Here is a 21,317-nt window from a genome sequence, read left to right on the forward strand (position 1 = left end):
TGGCCCCAGGAAGCCTGGTCACCCTGGATGAGGTCAGGACCTAGTACCGGGAGGGTGGGAGAGGTGGAGGCTTCAGTGAGGGGGCGGAGAAACACCCAGGCCAGGGGGTGGGCTGATCATCCCTTTCCGAGCCCCACTCTGTGGCAGTCTGCTCCCAGCGGCGCCGGGGACCTCTGCCTGGGGATGGTCTGTCCGTCGCCATCCAGCCTGCCTGTGCCTTGGCTGCTTCCTCCTGATGACCCCGTCCCTGCCTGTGGCTGCCCCCAAACTTTGTCTGCAGGGACACCTGCCCCCTCCAGGCTGTGCCCTGGGGGTCCTGTTCTGTGATGGTCACTCCCCCTCAGCCTGCAGGCTCCCAGCAGATCACCCATCACCACTGGCCTCTCAGCCCCATGTCTAGGCTTCACTCTCTCCGGCATCCTTGCCTTCCTTCACCCCTGACTCATCTGGAAAAACCCAACCCGGTGTGTATATGTGTGTAGGGGGATGGGGAGAGGGTAGTTCCAGGGGCTGAGCGAGGGTCTGCATAGGCTGTGTTCCCAGCTGCCTTCAGGGGTGTGCCCTGATCACGGACCCTGTGACCGGGGACACAGGTAGGTGTCAGGAGGTCGTGGCCTGGGCGCCCCTGCAGGACAGAAGTTGAGGCCAAGGCTGACACAGAGTGGAGCTGGACCTGTCCAGGGCGTCTCTGTGGCTTGAACTCCACTCCAGCCACGGAACCGGGGAGTCGGCCATCAGTGGCCAGGGCACAGCCCGGGCTGTTCCTGGCTCCTGTGAAGCTCCTGCTGGTGCGTGGAGGCCAGCCCAGACAGGGGCAGGGGTGTAGTGGAGGCTGTGGACCTGTAGGGCCTTGGGGCTCCAGCCCCAGCACCCCTTGGTCTCCTGACCCTAGACAGGCCCCCATATGGTGTCCTCTGTTGCAAAATGAGGGCACAGTGCCAACTTCCAAGAGCTGTTAGGAGCATTAAAGGGGCTGTGTGTGCCAAGGGCTGACCTGTCGTCCCTGCGGCCACAAGAACCCACCACCCACGAGGGCCGTGAGGGCCCCAGCTAGCTCTCTGTGGGACAAGGGGCTTTTGCCCATGTTGCTCAGTCACTCAGTCGTGTCCGACTCTTTGGGACCCCATGGACTGCAGCACACCAGGCCTCCCTGTCCATTACCAACTCTCTGAGCTTGCTCAAACTCATGTCCATTGAGTCGATGATGCCATCCAACCATCTCATCCTCTGTCATCCCCTTTTCCTCCTGCCCTCAATCTTTCCCAGCATCAGGGTCTTTTCAAATGAGTCAGCTCTTCTTATTAGGTGGCCACAGTATTGGGGGTTTCAGCTTCAGCATCAGTCCTTCCAGTGAACACCCAGGACTGATCTCCTTTAGGATAGACTGGTTGGATCTTCTTGCAGTCCAAAGGACTCTCAAGAGTCTTCTCCAACACCACAGTTCAAAAGCTTCAACTCTTCGAGGCTCAGCCTTCTTTATAGTCCAACTCTCACATCCACACATGACTACTGGAAAAACCATAGCTTTGACTAGACGGACCTTTGTTGTAGCTGGAAGAATAAAGTAAGGAATGGTCACCGGATGAAATGCCATGCAGCTATTAACAAAAACGTGGCCAGCTGGAACACACTGATAAGGAAAGATGTCTGCTGTGGGTTGAATTGAGTCCCCAGACAAGACACAGTGAGCTCCTCTCCCCTGGTGCCCATGAATGTGACCTTATTTGACAATGGTCTTTGCAGCTGTTATTAGGTCATCCTGGAGTAGGTGGGTCCTTAAGCCAACGCTTGGTGTCCTTCTGAAAGGAGGACAGGGAAATTCTCTGGAAGTCCAGTGGTTAAGATTCCAGGCTTTCACTGCTGGTGGGCCTGGGTTCAGTCCCTGTCAGGGAACTAAGATTCTGCAAGCCAAGTGATGAGGGTAAAAAAGCAACAGAAAAGACGACAGACCCACGGGGAAAAGGCAACTTGAGGATGGAGGTGGAGACTGCAGCAACTTGCCTACGAGCCAAGGGCTGCCGGCCACCAGGTGCTGGGAGAGGCCAGGAGAGATCCCACCAGGTGCTGAAAGAGGCCAGGAGAGATTCCACCAGGTGCTGAAAGAGGCCAGGAGAGATTCCCGTCAGGCCCTCCAGAAGCAGCCAACATGGCTGACGCCTGAATTTCACACTTCTGGCCTCCAGAAGCTAAGAGAATAAATGCCTGTTGTTTCAGCCACGCGGTCTGTGGGCCATTGTTACGGCAGCCCTGGAAACTGCTACAATCTCCAGTCTCCAAGACAACTGCCGACTGAAGACAGTGAAGAACGGAACGGTCAGGACCCGGGCCAGGCTTTGCCCCGGGGGAGAGGACGTTCCCACGTGCTGGGACTTGCCTGAAACGCCCCGGGAGGGACGCACAGCCAGGAAGAGGCAGGAGCCAGGTCTTCCTCCTCACTGCACAGCCTGGGTTCCGCTTGCATTTTTTACTTTTTACCACGTTAATAAGGAAATAAATAAAATTCAGATCAGGGAGAAAACAAAATGTCAAAAGACCCGTGTAAACCCGACACCTCTCCTAACCCTCCTCTCACCTGACTTGCTGTTTAACCATCAGCAGCAAGGGTGGGAGCGGGGACCCTGCCTTTAGCATCTGCCTGGTCTCTTTCAGAGGAAAGAAAAATGAGAGGCAGGGGGACCTCACTGGGGAAGGAGCCGCTGCTGAGGACCGGGGCGTGGGGGCCCTTCTGGATTAACCTGTCTGAGGACACCCGGCCTGGGGTCACCAGCCAGCTCCTCTCTGCCCTCCTGTCCTTGGAAACTGCAGACAAGCCTGTCGTCACAGGCTGGTGCAAGGGATTGGCGGGGTGTGAGGGCACAGGAGCCCTGGAGCGCTCCTGGGGGGAAGCTGGGCCTCTCTCTCCAGCTGTCTTCTCTCCTTTGCCGGGGGGGCAGAGGTTTTTGGCTCAGCAGTTGGAAGGAATCTCCAGGCTCAGAGCTGTGGAGACCCAGGGTGGCCCAGATTGAACCCGGGAGGCTGAGCAGAGGTGGGCGTGGGCGGACAGGAAGACACCCCTCTGGCATGCGAGGCCTCCTTCAGGAAGCCCTCAGGGATCCTTAGGTTGGTCTAGGTCCAAGCTCAGAAGGACAAGTCCATCCTCCTCCAGATTCTGGCCTCAGCTAGGGTACCCGAAGCCCTCCCACCTCAGTCCTTCCAGAGAGCTCAAGGCACACAGGGCCTGCCCTGCCTACTCTCCAACTGGGCAGGGACTGGGCCTCCCCTCCCTGGGTCACAAGAGACACAGAGACGCGCTCGCTGCCTGGCCGAGGCTGCACGCAGCACGTCTGTGGGCTTCGCTCAGTCCGCCCCTCACGCCTCCATTAGCCCCATTTTGTAGATGAGGAAACTGAGGGTCTGGAGGTGCCCTGTCTCTGGCCTAGGTCAGGCCAACCACCAAACTGGCCCCTCTGACTCCAGCGAGGGGGTAGGGGTGAACCCCGTTCTTCTGTGATACACAAATGAAACCTCACTCTCTTAAAAAAACAAAGAGCACTTTATTCCCTTGGAGGTTTCTGTACAACGATGATGCCACGTGGGGGTGGGGGGGTTGGGGGAGGGTCATCCTGGCTTCCTTGAGCCACATGGGGGTGGGGGTGGGGGGAGGGTCATCCTGGCTTCCTTGAGCACAGCCCGCCTCCCGGGAGTAGGGCCAGTCAACTCCAGTCGCCGTGGAGGATGCAGTCACCTCCAACTTGTGCGAAAGCACTCACTTCCCTGTCCGGTCTCACGGCCACGATGTGCCAGCTGTACCCAGGCTGCCGGAGCTCACACCACCGGCTGGCTTCTAGTGACGGCCCCGGTCATGTGGGTGCAGATGCCCTTTGGCCTGGAGGGGCCCAAACTGGTCAGACCTGTGTCCATTTACAGGCCCCGCTTGGACTCATGGGAACACAGAGCATTGAGACTGACTGCCTGGGAAAGACACCATTTCCCACAGGGCTCAGGGATCCCACAGGGTTCTCCCTGCCGACCCCTCTGCAAACCTTGGGGAACCCCGGCTGCTGGCAGTGGGCCTGAGCCGAAGACATCAGCTGAGTCATGTTCCCATTTTACAGATGGGCAGCCTGAGGCCCAGAGAGTGGAAAGACTCCCCCTTGCCATGTCTCTGTTTAACTGCAGAGATCTCCCCTTCCACTGATCTGTGCCTGCCCCGCCACCCCAGCTCCTAAGCTAATGTAGAACCTCCAGAAGGTTCCATGGCTTCTTAGTGGTCCCCAGATTACCTTCCAACGGGAGTGGAAGGAGTAGGGGTATTCCCAGCCTTGCAGCTTGGAGAGGCTGGGGTGTGCTGGCAGAGGGTTTGGTTCTGGGACCCCAGAAGGCCTCGAGCTGCCCCTCTGTCCCTAACGCAGACTGGACAGGTGGCCCAGAAGTGTCCCTGGAGCTCTGCCAGGTGGAGGAGTTCAGAATTAATGAATCACTGGCAAGCCCATTGGTGGGTCTTCAGAGACCCTCCCCCTGGGAGGTGTGGCCAGGATCCCAGGGAAGGGTTGGAGTGTTGGCTGGGCTTCTGGAAGAGTCCAGAAGCCAGTAACAGTGACAGGCTGGGTGCCCCACAGGCAGCATCTCTGAGCTTCCTGACGGTACAACAGGGGGAACAGGCTCCGCATTTTGCAGTGGAGAAAACCAAGAGGTCAAATACTGCGGCCAAGGCCCACACAGCCGAGGAGCGGATTCAACCCAGGTCTGACTGAGCCCACAGTCCATGGGGTCTCAGGTGTCTGGGGCAGGGCGATCGGCGCGGGAGCCACTTACAGTTCTGGAACAGTCTGGGCTGCATTTTGGAAAAGCCGCCCCGGGGAAGGTGGGGCGGGGGCATCACAGGCTGGAGGGCTGGGCCAGGGCGGCGGACCCAGCATCGCCCTCCAGCCGGGCCTCCTCGCCGCGGGCGTAGCTGAGCACCACGGTGACGGTGGCGAAGGTGGCGGCGTTGACTGGGAAGGCGCGCAGCAGCGTGGAGGCCAGCCCCCGCGTGAACACGCGCCAGCCCTCGTCGCGGTAGCTCTGCTGCACGCAGTCGACGATGCCTCGGTAGCGCGGCGCGCCCTGCAGCCCATCGGCCTGCAGCCGCGACTTAACCACGTCCACAGGGTAGGTGGAGAGCCAGGACGCGATGCCGGACGTGCCGCCCGCCAGCAGCAGCTTGGGCACCAGCAGGCGGTCGCCCGGCTCGCAGCCCAGCGCGCGCGTCAGCACGTCGTAGGTGAGGAAGTAGACGCCAAAGCTGGGCGTCTCGCGCAGCAGCGTGGACACCATGCCCCGGTTGACGCCGCGCAGGCCCTCCTGCCGGTAGATCTGCGCCAGGCAGTCCAGGGGCCCGCGGTAGGTGCGCGCTGGGCCCGCCTCCTGCAGTTGCAGCCGCGTCTTGGCCAGCTCCATGGGGCAGCAGATGACGCACTGGATGGCCCCGGCCGCCGCGCCCGCCAGGAACTGGTTCAGTGGCGAGTCCCGGCCCAGCGCCCGCAGGGTGTTGCCCTGCACGCCGAACACCAGCGCGTTGATGAAGGTCAACCCCAGGAGCGGCGACCCCAGGCCTCGGTACAGGCCCAGCACCTGCGGGGCGCACGGAGAGGCGTCAGGTGCGCTCCCGCTTGGAGTCTATAGAGCTGCCCAAGCCCACCTCCACCCAGGACCCTCCATGCAGGTGGCGGCTGCCTCGGCCCACCTCAGCTGCTCATGAGGACCAAGCAGAATTTGATCAGAACCCAGGTCCTCAATCTGAGAGGCCCGGGCACGCCCACCCTCCTGTTCCCAAAGTCTGGATGTGCCCCGGAGTTGCCCACCGCCTCCTCTCCCAGCTCTGTGGCCCAGGGACCACAGCGTCGCAGAGGCGGGGTGCCCTGCTCCACCTCCTGTGGGCCAGTGAGAGAAAGTGAAAGTGAAGGTGGCTCAGGCGTGTCCCACTCTTTTCGACCCCATGGACTGTTCTGTCCATGGAATTCTCCAGGCCGGAATACTAGAGTGGGTAGCCTTTCCCTTCTCCAGAGGATCTTCCTGACTCAGGGATCAAACCCAGGTCTCCCGCATTGCAGGTGGATTCTTTACCAGCTGAGCCACCAGGGAAGCCCAAGAACACTGGAATGTGTAGCCTTTCCCTTCTCCAGTGGATCTTCCTGATCAAATTGGGGATCAAACTGGGGCTTCCAGCATTGCAGATGGATTCTTTACCAACTGAGCTGTCAGGGAAGCCTCTGTGGTCCAGGCCTGCACCACCGCAGAGGCAAGGCTGAGGCCGGCGTCCCACCCCACCCCCATGGCCCCCAGGCACTCACGCTCTCCTGCTTGATGATGGCCTGGAAGCAGTGCAAGGTCCCTCGGTACTGGGGCTTCTCCACACTCTGGACCTGAAGCCGCACCTGGAAGGAGGGCCCAGGGTAAGTGAGGTGGCCGCGTGGAGTCAGAGTGCCCAGCTCTCTGGGGCCGGCACGCAGAACCCCCGGGGAGACTCTCGCCAGGAGGCCTGAGGTTGGACCCATGAGGCAGGAAGCCAGGGAGCTTTCTGTGGCTTTTGGAATCCCAGGGAGGGAGGCTGGGTGTCTGTGCCATTTTTAGGGAGGGCTGTCCGTGGACAAACAGTCACAGAGACAGCCAGCTGCAGAGGGGTGGGGGTCCTCAAGACCCCTGTTCACTATCTCCACACAAGGTACTGACAGTGGGGCCTAAGGCATCTCCCAAGACCTCCCACCATCCCAGAAGCAAGTCCTGGCCGATGCCCAAGGGGTGTCCAGGCTTAACACCCCACCACGCGCTCTCCGAGTCGGGGCTGGGAATGCCCATGGGGTGCTATCAGCGAGGAGCCTTGTCCTTGCGGGCCTTCCCCTTGGTTTCTGCCGGTGGCCCCTAGGGAGGGCAGTGGTCATGAGTTAGTAAAGCAGCGACTGGAGAGCTGCTGGCCGCCTCCTTGTGACCACGTCTGCAGCTCGGGGGCCCTCAGACCCCAACGGCCCAGAGCCTCGCTGTGAAAGCAGTCTTTGTCCACAGAGAGCTTATCTCAGTCCTTGATACTCATTCCCCAGGGTCAGAGCGGGAGCATCCTTTCTTCCTGTGTCTGGGGGAGGCGGGTGAGCTAGGTTCAGCCCCAGGCTCAGCTCTGACTCAGACATGACCCCACTACAGCCCTGGCCGTGGTGTGAGCGCCCCTCTGTGCGGGGCAGTGGAGAGGGGCTCCAACGTGATCACTGGCCAAGGTGGGGTTGGGGTCACTCCTGTTTCAAAGATGGGAAGGCTGAGGCTCAGAGAGATCCTGCAACTCGGTCAAGGCTGTCCTCTCCAGGGACATGAGTGGCTGTGTTGGTCGAGGCCAGGGTGGGGTTGAGGGTGCTGGCGAATGCACTTACAGAAAAAAAAATGTGTTGTAAGCAAAAAAGAAATCTCATGTCTGCACACGGGGACCTCAACGCTGGCGACCACCGCTCTGAGAGGCCGCTGCCCACCCCAGCACCCCTCCTCACCCTGGCTGCCAGCTCGGAGTAGAAAAGCACAGCCACTCAAGAACACCAAGGGCATCTCAACACCATGAGCTCTGCCTTGGGTTGCTTCTGTGATGGGAGGTTTCCCACTTCCCCTTCGACGGCTGGTGGTCTCTGGAGGACTGGCTTTTCCTCCTGTGGCCCCTGACACTGGCACCAAGGAGGCCGTGTCAGCAGAGATGATGTGAAGCGGAGCTGGGCCCTGCCCTCCGTGGCTCAGACTTTCAGACACCCTGGTGACATCTTAGCAGGCTGGACTTGGTTTCATGCCCAGGCTTGGGCCAGCTCGGGTCCCACAAGAGGCTGCAGGGGATCTCCCCTTTGTGTCTGACCCCCAGGGGCTGGGATGGGCACCGCCATCTGGGAGTGTGGGGTAAAATGTGGCCCGAGCCTTACAGAATCTAGAGTTGAGGTTTTTAACACTTGGGGGTAGCAGGATCTCATTGGAAGATTGATGGACCCACCCCTGGAAAAGTTGGTCATTTACACACCAACCCCAGGAGGCTCCCAGCTTCCCCCCCAGGGCTGGGAGACCCTGCACAAAGAACCCCTGATCGAGACGGGGCTACTTTTTCTCAACCAGCCCCCAGGGCCCCCACCCCGGGACCTGTGCTTGGACCCAAGCTCATTTCATACCCTCCCTGCCCCTGCCAGTCTGGGAGGGCAGTCTGGTGGGTGGGGGTGGTGGGGCGGGGTCCAGGCCCAGGGCCTGGTTTGGACAAAGAAGAGAAGCGTTGGGTTCCCCTGGTCTGTACTTACTAGAGCTCTCCGGGATGAGGCTTACGCTCATCTACAACAAAGTTACATTTTGCTATGGACGGAGACAGCCCCTAGCTCAGAAAGTAAAGGCAGTTAAAGCAACACAAAATTTCAACATCACATCCAGGCCCGGGACCCCGAGGCCAGCCCCCAGCCTCCCCGCCCCCGCCCACCTGGGGCCGGCTGCTCCCTGGTGAGAGAGGGCTCAGGCGCCCCTGGTGACTGCCATAGTGGCATCCACGGGACAGGAGACAACCTGCCCAGAGAAACACACGTGAAGGCGCTGTGCCCAAGGGCAGTGGCTGCGGTTCTGGGCGCCACAGAGGTGAACCACGTTTTGGACTCAAATTTCAGTTCCAAGGACCTGGGAGGACACACTGCCAAGGTGGCAGTCATGAGATGTGCGGATGGCACTGCCGCGTGGCGTCCCCTCATGCACTTGGAAGCCCGGGTCCAAGTTCACGAGGTTTATAAACAGGGAAAACTGGACCGTGGATGAGAGTTAGGGAGCTGGCCGCCTAGAAGAGGGGAGGGCGGAGGTGTTAGGAGGGGAAGGGGGTTTCTGGTGAGGGGCGCCTTGTTTCTCCTCCCAGGCGTGTAGTTTAGCATTCTTGGGACTTCCCCAGTGGTCCGCTTCAGCGGTAGGACCACTTGCAGAGCTGGCAGGTAAATCCCATTTTTGCCAAAAACCAGGAATATATATGGGCCTGTGTGCATGTCTGTTTTCTGGTAGAAACCATTAACAAGGGTTGGGGGGAAAGGCTACATAAAGGACTAGTTTTGTTTTTGTTTTGTTTATATGTGTTTGTTATGGTGAACATTCTTTTACACCCTACATTACTTTTGTAATAGAAAGCGAATCAAAAAAAGTGTGTATGTATGTGTTTTAATTAGAACACATTAAAAAAAACCCAGCGTTTTCCAGTTTTCTTTGACTGAGAATGCTCATTATTATTATTTTTTTTTGATATTTATTTATTTGGCTGTGCCAGGTCTTAGTTGTGGCACGTGGGTCTAGTTCCCCGACCAGGGAGCAAACCCAGGCCCCTTGCGCTAGAAGCTTAGCCACCAGACCACCGGGGAAGTCCCAAGAATGCTTAACTTTTACAATGGACAACAGCCAGGAAAAAAAAAAAGCCATTGGCATTAAATTAAACCAACGTCCAATCAGAACAAGGTCACAGTGTCTGAGCGCGTGGCGGGGGGCAGTGGACAAGAAGGGTCACAAGCTTGGGTGACAGTGGGGACTTGCGAGGGGTGGGGTTTTTTCCCCCTTCGGAATAAAAGGCTTGGCTTTTTAAAGATAGGTTTGCGCAGAGGTGATGCTGGTTGGCCACAGTGGGAAAAACAAAAACAGTTACAAATGGATTTCCTCAAAGACCACCTCCAGGTGCCAGGTAAGGTGGGGCAGGGCAGGAACCCAGCGGTGGACAGGTTCCTGAGCTCAGGCTACCCCTGGGGCGCTGGCCATAGCTCAGGAGCTCAGAGGGAGCTGGAGGCACCCGAACAAAGTGGTCCGCAGCCTGGAGGGACTGACCTGGGGTGGGACGGGCACCCCAAGAAGCCTCTGCAGAGCTGGGCAGAGGAAGTGAATCAGAGACACTTCTTGGCTAGATGCAGCTTTGAGAGGCACGCACAGCACAGGACCGCAGTGCAGAAGCACAGTGTAATGTGGACCCTGCAGGGCCATCCTGGGCTGCTCTGGCCCTTGGGCAGGTGCCGTGGGGTGGTCAGCTGGGCAGAGGGGTGGCCAGCCCTGGAGGGACTCGGGGGCCGCTGCATGGCAAGAAAGCCAGGCCTTGCCTTCTGGGATGGAAGGAATCGCATGCCCTTTGGAACTAACAGTTCAATCCAGCACAAACTACACTGCTGAGTGCCGGGCCCAAAGGCTTTAGGAAATCTCGCCAGCCCCTCACTGTGCAGGAAGAACAGTTGGCCCGGAGGTAAAGTGACCGGCAGGTGGGCTGCCAGGGGGCCTGAAGCTAGCTGCGCAAGGCCCAGAGAGAGACCTCTTTTTGTTTTTGGAATGGCTTGGGGGATCTTAGTTCCCGATCAGGGATGGGGCCCCAGCCCACAGCAGTGAAAGCGCAGAGTCCTAACCACTGGGCCACCAGGGAGTTCTGGCACAGACCTTTCCAAGGTCAGAGCACAGTGCTTGGGGCCTGTGCTGGAGGAAACGCAGCCCTACTTCACAGGACCTGTTATCAGCCCAGGGACACCTGGGTTCCTGAAAAAGGAGGAGACGGGGGTCTCTCAAACCTGCCTACACAAGGGTGACGTCCTTGTCTTTGCTCCACCCTCGCCCCTGAAGAAGAGGAGCCAAGTTCAGGGTTCAGCGGGCTACAGGGTCTGGCCTAGGGCCCACTGCTTGCGGTTCACTGGGCTCCCAGGGAAGCCCGCAAGGAAGGGGCCTGACTTGGCTAGTTTAAGGATAAAACCCCCAACAACAGAGGGCAGATCTTATTTGGGAGTTTCTAACCGGGAATCCGGAACTCCGGAACTCTTGGTTTCCATTGAGGCGTCGGGGAACCCGGGACCCGACACCGTGCGGAGGAATGGGCTCGCGGAGGGGGGAGTAGGGCGCCTCCCCAGAGCTGTACTCTGCAGCCCCCCGGGAAATGCCCAGGCAATGTGTCAGCCTCGAGGCCCACCACTCTGCGGGGATCGCAGTCACGGGAAAGGCTGATGTGTGATTTCTCTACAATTCTCTCTGAATCCTTGCCTGCAGGAAGCATTCTGGAGGTGTTCTGGGTGAGGACGGGGTGGATGCCCCCACGTCTGGGCAGTCCCTCCATCAAGTGTCAGGATGGACCTCCAAGTTTAGCCCCAGCTGGGAGATGGAGGGACAGACCGGGAGAAAAGGCCGGGACGGCCTGCTGGACAGGCCGCTGCTCACCTGGGCATCAGGGAGAAGCCTGATTCTACCTTCTGACCTGTGGGAGGACCTTGAGGGGCTCCTGAGATGGTCACCAGAAAGGGGTATCCCGCCGCCCCAACCCTGCAAGCCTCCCTCCAATGTCTGCGCCTCCACCATGGCCTGAGGATAAAACGGCGATGAGACTCACCTTGACCGTGTCAAACGGGTGTCCCACCAGCACGCCTGCCACACCTGGGGGGAGAAAGGACAGCCTGTGACCCAGACGCCTCAGAAACCACCATGTGGGGCCTGGGTCCAGCAAGGATGTGCCTGCCACATCCCGGGAGCCCCTTGATCCTTTGGGTGGAGCGAGGGGAGGGTGGCCGTCCCAAGGTCAAGCCAGGATCTGTCAGACTCAAAGCTGGTGACTCTCTCCGCCCGGCTGCCCGTGGGAGGGGACAACAGAAGGTGCCCCTTGGCGCAGCAACGTGGAAGGACCTAGAGAGCGTCAACTGAGTGAAGTAAGTCAGACAGAGAAGGAGAAATACTGCATGACTTCCCCTATGTGTGGAATCCAAAAGGAAATGATACAAATAAACTTCCTTACAAAACAGACTCACAGACTTAGAGAATGCTCTTAGGGTTGCCGGAGGGAAGGGTGAGCGGAAGGGATGGTTAGGGCGTTTGGGATGGACGTGTGCACACACTGCTGTATTGAAAATGGATGACCAACAAGGACCGCCTGTAGAGCACAGGGAACTCTGCTCAACGTTACGTGGCAGCCTGGATGGGAGGGGGTCTGGGGGAGAATGGGTACATGGATATGTATGGCTGAGTCCCTTCACTGTCCATGTGATACTCTCACAACACTGTTAATCAGCTATGCTCCAATATAAAATAAAAAGTTAAAAAAAGAGAGAGAAGGTGCCCCCTGAGAGGCTGTCAATGCCATTTCTCAGGTGTTCCCATCACTCCAAATGCCTGGCGTGGTCAGGCGCTCCAGGGGTTCTGGATTTGGGGTCAGCCCCTTACCCAGCTTTCAGTCTTCCCTCTGTCATTTACCAGCTGGCTGAGCCCACATAGGACTCAGCGTCTGAGCCTTACTGTCCGCACTTGTACAGGATTGAGAGTTAAACTTCCCCAGGGCTGCCCCCGGTCCCAGAGTGCTGGCCCGGACATGAGGCATCGCGGCTGCCGGCTGACCGCTCCCCTGCCCTGCACGGGAGCCACGCTGTGCCCGTGGTGGCAGCCTGTGACCCTGTTCGCTTGGTTATGTATCAGTCTAGACCTGTAAAGATTCACCCTCCCAAAAAAGGACAAGCCCCGCCGCCCCTGCCACCCCGAATGGCTCACGAGCACCTGTCAGCGTCCTGTGTGCTGTGTGGGCTACAACATCCCTGTGAATCAGGCAGTCTTGTTAGGCACTTCACGGAAGGACAGTGAGGCTCAGAGAGGTCAGGAAACTGCCCGACTGACTCGCATGCTGTCCTCCCTGGAACTTCACGCGTGTGCGTCTTACAGCACTGCTTTTATTGCTAAGTTGTTGTTCAGTCACCCAGACGTATCCGACTCTTTGTGACCCCATGGACTGCAGCACGCCAGGCTTCCCTGTCCCTCACCATCTCCCGAAGTTTGCCCAAGTTCATGTCCATTGCACTGGTGATTTATTACTGTATTTATTGCTATATTTCAATGTATAATAGAGCAATTAAACAGGCTAATATTCATTGAGTCACAGTCACGTTTCTACCTGCTGGTTACCATTCTTAGCTTTGTATGTGTACCAACCCTCCCTCTTATGTAAATAAAGGACCATTAGCCCATTTTACAGATGAGGAAACTGAGGCACAGAAAAGTGATGTATGTCCACACCACACAGTAAGTAGTGGAGCCGAGATCTGGACCGAAACCTTCTGAGCCTGGAGCCCTCCTTAACCACTCATCTCTCCTGCTCCCCATCAGAGCTGGTTACCAGCGTTAGTGGATGTCCACAAGTAAATAGGAGTTTTTATGCTTCTTCACATATTGTATTTTTAATCCTTATATAATGTCCTCTTCACCTTGTTTAATGCTTCAGACCTTAAAAGTGAAAGTCGCTCAGTCATGTCCGACTCTTTATGACCCCGCGGACTATACAGTCCATGGAATTTTCCAGGCCAGAATACTAGAGTGGGTAGCCTTTCCCTTCTTCAGGGGATCTTCCCAACCCAGGAACTGAACCAGTGTCTCCTGCATTGCAGGCAGATTCTTTACCAACTGAGCTATCAGGGAACCCACGTGTAGAAACAGGGTTAAGAACTATCACCGCCCCGCCACAGGGTGAGAGTAGGAGGCCTTCTCTCACCCTACTTCCCCACCTTACCCCCAAGCACGTTCCCACCCTGCCCATCTTCCACTGACCTTCACCTTCAAAACCCACGAGACCCAGGGCTATTCCATCTTGGGGTCTCTACTCGCATCCCTGGAGCCTCTCTTGATTACGACCCTCAGATGTAAGACATCTGAACTCCCGCTCATCTGCAAAACCTGCTTCTTTAATGCCATCAGGAAAGACAGTCCTGAGCTCTCGGGAGGACTGAGCCCAGGCCATTAACTCTGGCCACAGCCACGAATCTTCTGGTTTCCAGCACCACAGATGAGACATCCGCGGGCAGCGTGTCTGTTCACCTTTGTCAATAATTTATTTATTCTATCAGAGAGCCACTGAGATTTTTATCTGTAGATTTTGGGAATATCACCAGGAGATACCAAGGGTGTGTCTTTTTTTCTTTAAAGAACTCTGGCTGGTACGCCCTCAGCCCTTTCACGCAGCAGACTTCTGATCAGAGAAAATTTCCACTATTATTTATTCATCCTACTCATCACCTCCAGACCTCTTCCTCCTTCTGGAACCCCTGACATTCACAGGTGGGTGAAAACATACCCCAGCCTGTCTTTTCCCTCAGCTCTTCCACCTTTGGGTTTCTGGTCTTCAAGACACACTTTGTTTTGATCGTTTGAGACCCACCCCCGTTTTCATTTCATGTTTTGAATTTTCTGAATTTGAAATTCTAGTTCTTGGGGGAGTGGAAGTCGGTACTGAGACCCTTCTAACCCAGTCCCCTGCAAGGCCTCAGGGCTGCTGTCAATCAAGGCCCCACCCCGCCTCCCAGAGGGGGAGGTTGGACACGTGGTTCACACGCAGCCAATCAGAAGGGATCTACCCTCTTCCTCCCGGGACTCTGAATGAAGAGCCACTCAAACCCAAGGAAACCAGACAACCTCTGGGGCCCAGGCTCGGGGTGCCACCCGGACATGGTTCCTGGACGGCCCCTCTGCTCTGAAAGCTGAGCCTGGGACAGTCAGGTCACTGTCCCTAGCGCCTTGAGCCTGGGGGAAGGGACGAGCCTGGCTGCCCCCTTGCACTTTTCAGGGCCTAGGTTTCTCCTGGGTCAAGTAACACCAGGAGAGAGGGTCCCTTCTACCCTCGCCCATCTCCGTTCACACCACGGGGGAAGCACAGGCACCTCTAGCCCCAGGCGTTCACCTGGGCCCAGGTAGGACCACAGGTGTGGCGGCCGTGGAGTACCTTCTGCTCGCCAACCCAGGACGCGGCCAGGATCTCTCCCGGCTGGGCGTGGTGAGGATGGGCAGGGGCCCTGGTGAGCAAGAGCCCAGGGTGACTTGACTGTGTGTGTCTGGAGGGATGGGTCTGACTTTACCAAGAGTGTTCCCGCCCCAAACCCCACGGCTCCCAGCACACCTGTGTGAATACAGAAGGAATCCTGCTTCTCTGGGGGAAGAACCCACACTCCTCAAGAAGCTGCAAAGGGGCCTTGGCCCTGGGACTGAGCGCCCACTGGGGGAGGGGTAGAGAAGGGTCTGCCCACCCCCCACCCCGGAGGAGCCCACGGCCTGGTGGCAGGACACAAGGGGAGGTCCCTGGAGGTGGCGGGGGTGGGGGGTGGGGGCCGCGGGGCGGCGGGAACAGCAGAGAGGGGAATGGACAGGGGGAAACCGACAGCTTGGTCCATCGAGGTCGGCCCCTCCTGTCTCCTCTGGCACTGGGCTTGAAAGAAACCTGACGGAAAGCCCTGGGGCCTGGAGGCCTGATTGGGTAAGCGTCTGGGTCACTTCCCAGCACACTCCCTTCTGCATCAGCCTCACAGGAAGCTAACACAGGTTTATGTGCCTAAGGCTGCTCTCCACACTCCTCTTCCTGCTGAGTCCCTGACAGCTAAACCTGGCTCCCAGAGAATACCTGTTGAATAAATTAACTCTACAAGAAAAAACAGAGACACTAAAGGCCAAAGAGGGAAGTGCCAGTGCCGGATGCCCACGGACAGGCCACAGCCAGCCCAGACAGAACGCGGACTCAAGGTCCGCGGGGGTGGGGTGGGGGGACACACAGGGCCTCAGCGCTGTGGGGCAGCCCGGCCTCAGGGAAGGTGCCCCACATCGGGGACATGCACGCGTGAGCCCAAGACGTAGATCCTGCGACGATTCAAGCCTACTCTGCCCGTTCCCAGGGGCTTCCCTGGTGGCTCAGCTGGTAAACAATCCTCCTGCAATGTGGGAGACCTGGGTTCGATCCCTGGGTTGGGAAGATCCCCTGGAGAAGGGAATGGCTACCCACTCCAGTGTTCTGGTCTGGAGAATCCCATGGACTGTATAGGCCATGGGGTTGCCAATAGTCGGACGCAACGGAGCGACTTTCACTTTCACGGCTCCCCGCCCCCACCTCGCCCCCAGTCTGTTCCCCAGAAGAACCGCGCATGAAGGGGGCGGGACGCCAAGGCGTGACTAGGCGCCAGGGATCAGGCCCACGCCTTTTAAGCCATCTCACTAGGGGGTCGTCCGGTGGCCCCCGGCCCCAGCCCACCCACACGGATGCGGGAAACGGGGTGGAGCCAGTTTCAAACTTCTTGTGCCCAGGGAGGGGACCCTGCTCCGAGTCGGCGCAGGCTGGGGTACGGCATGAGGGAGATGGCCTCGGAGCCTCGCCGTCCGCTGGCCTCGGCGAGGAGGGTGGTGGGGCATCCTTCTGGCGGTCCTCTGGCAGCCACGGTAATGTCCCTGAGCCCCAGATCGCTCGTCCGAACGAGCTGCGAAAGACTTAAAAGACAGTTGCCTTGGTGGACAGCGCCCTAGGGGCCCTTCGGGCCTGATGTCAATTCACGCTCACAAGAATCCCGTGAAACAGGAGCACAGCTAACCCATCTTACACAGGAGGAAATCTCAGCCACAGGGCAAGCCGCGGGGCCAAGAGGTCGCAGGTGAGCTGGCCTCCCAGGCCGGACACCTCCTCCCTGGGCACCGGGCGTCCCCGGCCCCCGCGCGCGCCCGGGCAGGACCCGCCCTCTTCCTTACCCCCAGCGCATCCAGCCAGAAAGTCGAGCGCCATTGCCGGGTCCCCGGTGAAGCCGCCTTCCTCCGGGTCCTCCTTCGCTGGCCCCTCGCCGGGCTGGTCGCCGTCGGGGGCCCTCCGTGCTTTGCTGGGCTGGCACTCGGCCTGGCCGCTGCCTTCTGGCACGGAGCCCCGCGCAGGCTGGGGTCTGGCGGCAGCGGCGGCGGCGGCTCAGCGCGCGACTCCTTGCCGGGCGCTTGTCCCTCGCTGGCCGGCTCGCCGGCCTTTCCGATCTTCCGTGCGCCGCCCGTGGTCCCTCACCTCGGGCCGCGCGTCCCGCCCCTCTGGCCGGCCGGCCGGGGTTCGGGCGTGGGGCAGAGCTCAGCCAATGGGCGGGCGAGGCGCGGACAACGCCCCGGGCCCCGCGCGCCGCCGCGGCGCTTCATTGGCCGGGCTGACCTAGGGTGCGGGCGAGGCGGGGCCACGTAGCCGGCCGGCGGGCGGGGGAGGCGCGGAGGCGCTGCAGACAAAGAATGCGCTTCGTGCGCCCGCCCGCGCCGCCCCGGGCGGAGAGGAAGGCGGTCGTGCGCCGCCGCGGCGGGACGGTGGGGCCGGTGCTTGCGGGGAGTCCCGGGCCGGCGCAGCCTGGGAACTTCCTGGCGTGCGTGACGCGGATCAGCGGGGCGGGAGGTGGCGTGCCCTCGCTCTGGACCGGAAGCCTGGGATCCTTGGGGCCTTGGTTCAGATCCCAACTCCACCGCCCAAGCTCAGGGTCCTTGCTTGCATAATGGGGACGCGCCGCGGTTAACGGAGGTGGAGCGCCGGGACCCTCCAAGGCCTGCAGGCTGGAACACTAATTGTAACACTCCTCGAGCGGCGGAACGCCCCTTCGGGGGAGTCTTCACCCCCACGCCTCCTGTCTGTGCGCCCTCCGGCCGGTGGGCCTGGGGCTCCCGGCCTCCTGGCCCACGGCGCTCGGGGCGAAGGGCGTGGCCAGGACCTCGGGGTGCAAACTTGGGGAGCCGTGGAAAGCTGTGCGAAGGGGAGGTTCCTGGACTCGTCCTGGAGCCGCGGGGCGAGAGAGGCCAGATCGGGCGCGGTGTGGTCACGAAACCGCGGCTCTGGAAGGCCTCGGGGCCTGGACCGCCTGGCGGAGGGGAGGGTATGTGAGAAGGCCAAGTGGGAGGGCGCTGGGCTCCGGTCTACGCAGGTAGCTGGGCGGCGGGAGGTGGGGGTGGATTAAGAAAGAGCAGAATCCGACTCTGCTCCGCGTCCGCTTTTCCCCCATCCCTGGGATTGGCCGCGGCCAAGGACCCCTCCCTGGGGAGCGTCCGGGTCAGAGACTCCCACTTGCCCTTCTCCAGCACCTCGTGAAGTCCGGACTGTACGGTTTGGACTCGGTTTGGCCGGGCGCTTTCTCCCTCACCGTGAGTCAGATGACAACTTCAAGCCTTCGCCCAACTTCCTTCATGCTCTTGCGATCAGGACACACAGTCCTGTGTTTCCGGGTTGCAGATCACACAGTTCTTTTATTTGCATGTTACTATTTCTGAAATCGACAATGAGGTTACCATGGATATATACCTCACAGACGGATTTTAAAGATTATATATACTTGCTACTAGGGGATACCTGTCCGGTGCATTAATTATCGTGGTGATCAGAGGCCACTCTAAATCCAATGGTTCCGCATGGTTTCCTTTTATTCTTAGAATCTAAAGAGAACATCCATTGATCTGAGACCCAAACCCAGGTCTGCTGACTCCTAGTCCAGTGCTTGTGATGGCTGGTGGGCCCTGAACTAGGGGTCTGGAGGCCTGGGTTTGAATATCACCAGCCTCTGACAAGACTCATGAGCCAGGAAAGGGTGTGGGCCCTAGGAGAAGCCCAGACCCAAAACCCAGGTGGGAGTTGGCCGGAGGCCTCGAAGTCACAGTGATTAAACTGGACAACCTACATCCAGGTGACTCACCTCTAGGAACAGGGGTCCCTGGGTTGCTGAGGCCTCAAGGGGGAAAGCACAGATGCCTGCAGCCTCCGTATCTGTTTTTGGAGGTTTGAGAAGGAGAGTCAAGAACCTTAACAGGGCAGTAAGTCAGAAAATTCTTATGGACCGATTAATAAGGAGACAAAGAGAACACAAGTGCCTTAAGTTAATGTTGTGCTTGGGGCAGCTTGCATGAGCCCTGACTCCTGTCCTTGGCCAGCCCAGCAGCCTGGTACACAATGAGCACTCAGTATTTAGAAAGCTCCTTGGGGAAAGCTGCATTTGGGCAGACCCTGCAGGCATCCAGGCGGGGGATCCGCAGAGGTAGCAGTGGGATGGATCCTGGATCCTGCACTTCAGGCAGGCGGTGAGCTGTGCACCCTGCAGGGAGGACTTGGAGAGGGGCTGGACTGGGGGAGCCAGTGTTCAGGCTGAGGCTTGTTGGCTTTGGGGACAGAGGTCCAGCAAGTGGTGAGCAGTAGAAGGGTGGGCTCTGGGGCAGGTGTGCCCACGGTGGGTGCTGGGGGTCAACCTCCAACCAGGAGCACCCCAAGGCAGGTGCTGGTGCATCCCAGAATCTGCTGGAAACAGCGTTTGGGGAAGCAGTGAGGAAGCGGCGAAGGCAGGCACTGGTAGGGGCTGGGGTCACGGGGTTGTGTGTACTGCTGGCTTACTAAACCACTGAAAGCCGTCCCTCCCTAAAGAATCGTTCAAAGACTTCTTGGTTCCAGTGGTTAGGGATCCACCTTGAGACCCAGGGGACACAGGTTCGATCCCTGATGGGGGAACTAAGATCCCACATGCTGCAGGGCAAGCAAGTTGGCACGCTGCAATTAGCCCATGTGCCTCAAAGAAAGATCCCGAGAGTCGCAACTAGGACCTGACGCCACCAAGTAACATTTTTTTTTAAAAAAAGAATCATGCATTAAAAAAAAAGTGATTCCTGCTGCCTGAGAATCATTCACTTGGGTGGTGCTCTGCACCTGGAGTGGGCACAGAGAAGACCCGCCTCCCTGGCCTCCAGGGCCTCCCACGCAGCTGGCAGGGAGACCCGAAAGAAGTGAAGATGCCTTAGCCAAGGAAATGAGCTTGTAGGCAATGGGCCTGCGTCATTACATCAGCTGCTGGGGTCCATATCTGTTCTGCTTCATTTCCTGAGATTACAACAGTCTGCTTTTTCAAACTTCTCAGGTTCCACAGGGCCCCGGGTCCCTCCCACCCTTCCTGGGGAGGCTGCCTTGCAGGGGGACTCAGACCCCAGCCTTTAAGAAGTGGGAGGGGCCCAAGGCCAGAGCAGTAGGGAACAGCAGGGAGGGGAAACATGCCACGGGGCAGCAGGGGACAGGCCGGGTCACTGGGAGTGTGTGACAAAGATTTTGTTTTGCAGGGCGTTTGTAATTCCTGACACAAGACAGATTGGGTGTGGGAAAATTAATAACAGCAGTCTCTCACCCTGGAATCTGTTGAATTCAGTGGTGGGAGGCTATTTGGCCCCCGGGGTTGGGTGGGGAGCAAGGCTGGAGCTTGAGATGTCTCAGGGCCTGTGGGGTAGGGGGTGGTCTGTAGACCTTGTGGGGAGTTGGGCTCAGCTGGAGGGTGTGCAGGGTGGGCCTGGGAGCCAGGGCAGGTGTAGTTTTAGGATGGGAGCCACTGGAACAGGTTCCAAAGCTCCTGGGCACAGACGGTGGGGAGGGTGGGGCTGTTAACTGCCTCCCACACCCCCCACTTGGAATAAAACCCAGGCTCAGAGCCCGAGGTACCTGGCCGAACCCTTACAACTGCAAGCTCATTCTGCCCCAGGGCCTTTGAATTGGCTGTGTCCCCAAGCCGGGGTGGGGGCGGGGTGCGCTCCTCCTCCCAGCCTGGTATAGTCCTCTCCAGGGCTCAAGCCCCTGCTCAACTCTCAGCTCCTCAAAAGGGGCTTGGCTGCGGAGCCCCCCACCCCACCCCATGCCCTGTTCTGCCCCAGCTCCTAGAATGACTTTGCATGTTCCTCTAAATGTTTAACATCTCTCTTCCTCTCGAATGTTTGCTCCACCAGGGCGGGGACCTTATCATCTTTAAGTAACACTAAACTTGGCCTGGCACACAGCAGGGGGTGAGCAGGCACCCTTGGGTGAGGGGACCTGGGCTCTGGACTGTCCTGCCCTGTGGCCACGGGTCCCCCCAGACCTCTGGAATTGGAGTCTCCCAGGACAAGCTAAAAGTGCAGATTTCAAGGCCCCACCTCGGCCTCAGGGAGCAGGTGGGGGTAAAACCTGCGTTGAAACCGGCCTCTTCAGGGATGGAGACCTTCTCCCAGGACAGGTTCAGGGATCTCTGGCTCAGTTTTGCTTTCCAGTCTCCACTTGCACCCCTCCTGGCTGCGTGGAAGACCCTGCAAGGAACACGGTGGGGTGGGGTGGGGGTGGCTTTGTGCCAGGGGGTCCACCTGGACCCAGCACTGGGTGCTGATGAGCTGGCTCCGCCCCACGAGTCTTTCTCCCTGCCGATAAACGTCTTCCATCTGGATGTCCCTCCGGCCTCAGGTCTGGTCCACTCTGGGAGTAACTCAGCCTCCCTGGTGAGTGAGTCGGCTCTGTGCCTCAAAGGGGAGAGGGCCTGAGACCACCTGGGGACAGCCAGTCCCTGTCCTGGTGGCCCCTCCCGAGTCTGAGATGCTCAGCGCTCTCCTATTGGGTGGATTTTACAGAGTTCATGTCTCTCAGTTGAGTTTCGTCAGCCCCAAAGGGGCCACCACGCCGTGTGGGTTTCTGGCACCTTCGTTCAGTGGGATACAGTCACCGTGGTCCCCGGGGCGGAGTCCCCAGGGCGGGTGTGGCCTCCACTCGCTTGGCACCCACTTGGCCGTGGAGGGGGTGGACCGAGAGGCCGAAGCGA

General features: G+C 58.9%; 1 protein-coding gene across 3 annotated transcripts; it reads right to left on the bottom strand.

The window, feature by feature from the left end:
* Nucleotides 1-3,513: 3,513 nt before the first annotated feature.
* SLC25A29 (solute carrier family 25 member 29) lies at nt 3,514-16,839 on the bottom strand. 3 transcript variants are annotated; one of them, XM_061395329.1, is made up of 4 exons: nt 16,474-16,839; nt 11,333-11,376; nt 6,312-6,395; nt 3,514-5,592 (listed from the first exon to the last, which is right to left on the bottom strand). In XM_061395329.1, the coding sequence occupies exons 1-4, from the start codon at nt 16,505-16,507 to the stop codon at nt 4,858-4,860; spliced, it is 897 nt and encodes a 298-aa protein (XP_061251313.1). In that variant the 5' UTR covers nt 16,508-16,839; the 3' UTR covers nt 3,514-4,857. The 3 variants fall into 3 exon arrangements, with proteins under 3 accessions (XP_061251313.1, XP_061251311.1, XP_061251310.1); XM_061395327.1 differs by having other exon boundaries at nt 6,312-8,338; nt 16,474-16,519; XM_061395326.1 differs by having other exon boundaries at nt 6,312-11,376; nt 16,474-16,835.
* Between the last annotated feature and the right edge of the window lie 4,478 nt (nt 16,840-21,317).

The sequence above is a fragment of the Bos javanicus genome, chromosome 21 (assembly GCF_032452875.1).
Source record: "Bos javanicus breed banteng chromosome 21, ARS-OSU_banteng_1.0, whole genome shotgun sequence".
NCBI lineage: Eukaryota > Metazoa > Chordata > Mammalia > Artiodactyla > Bovidae > Bos > Bos javanicus.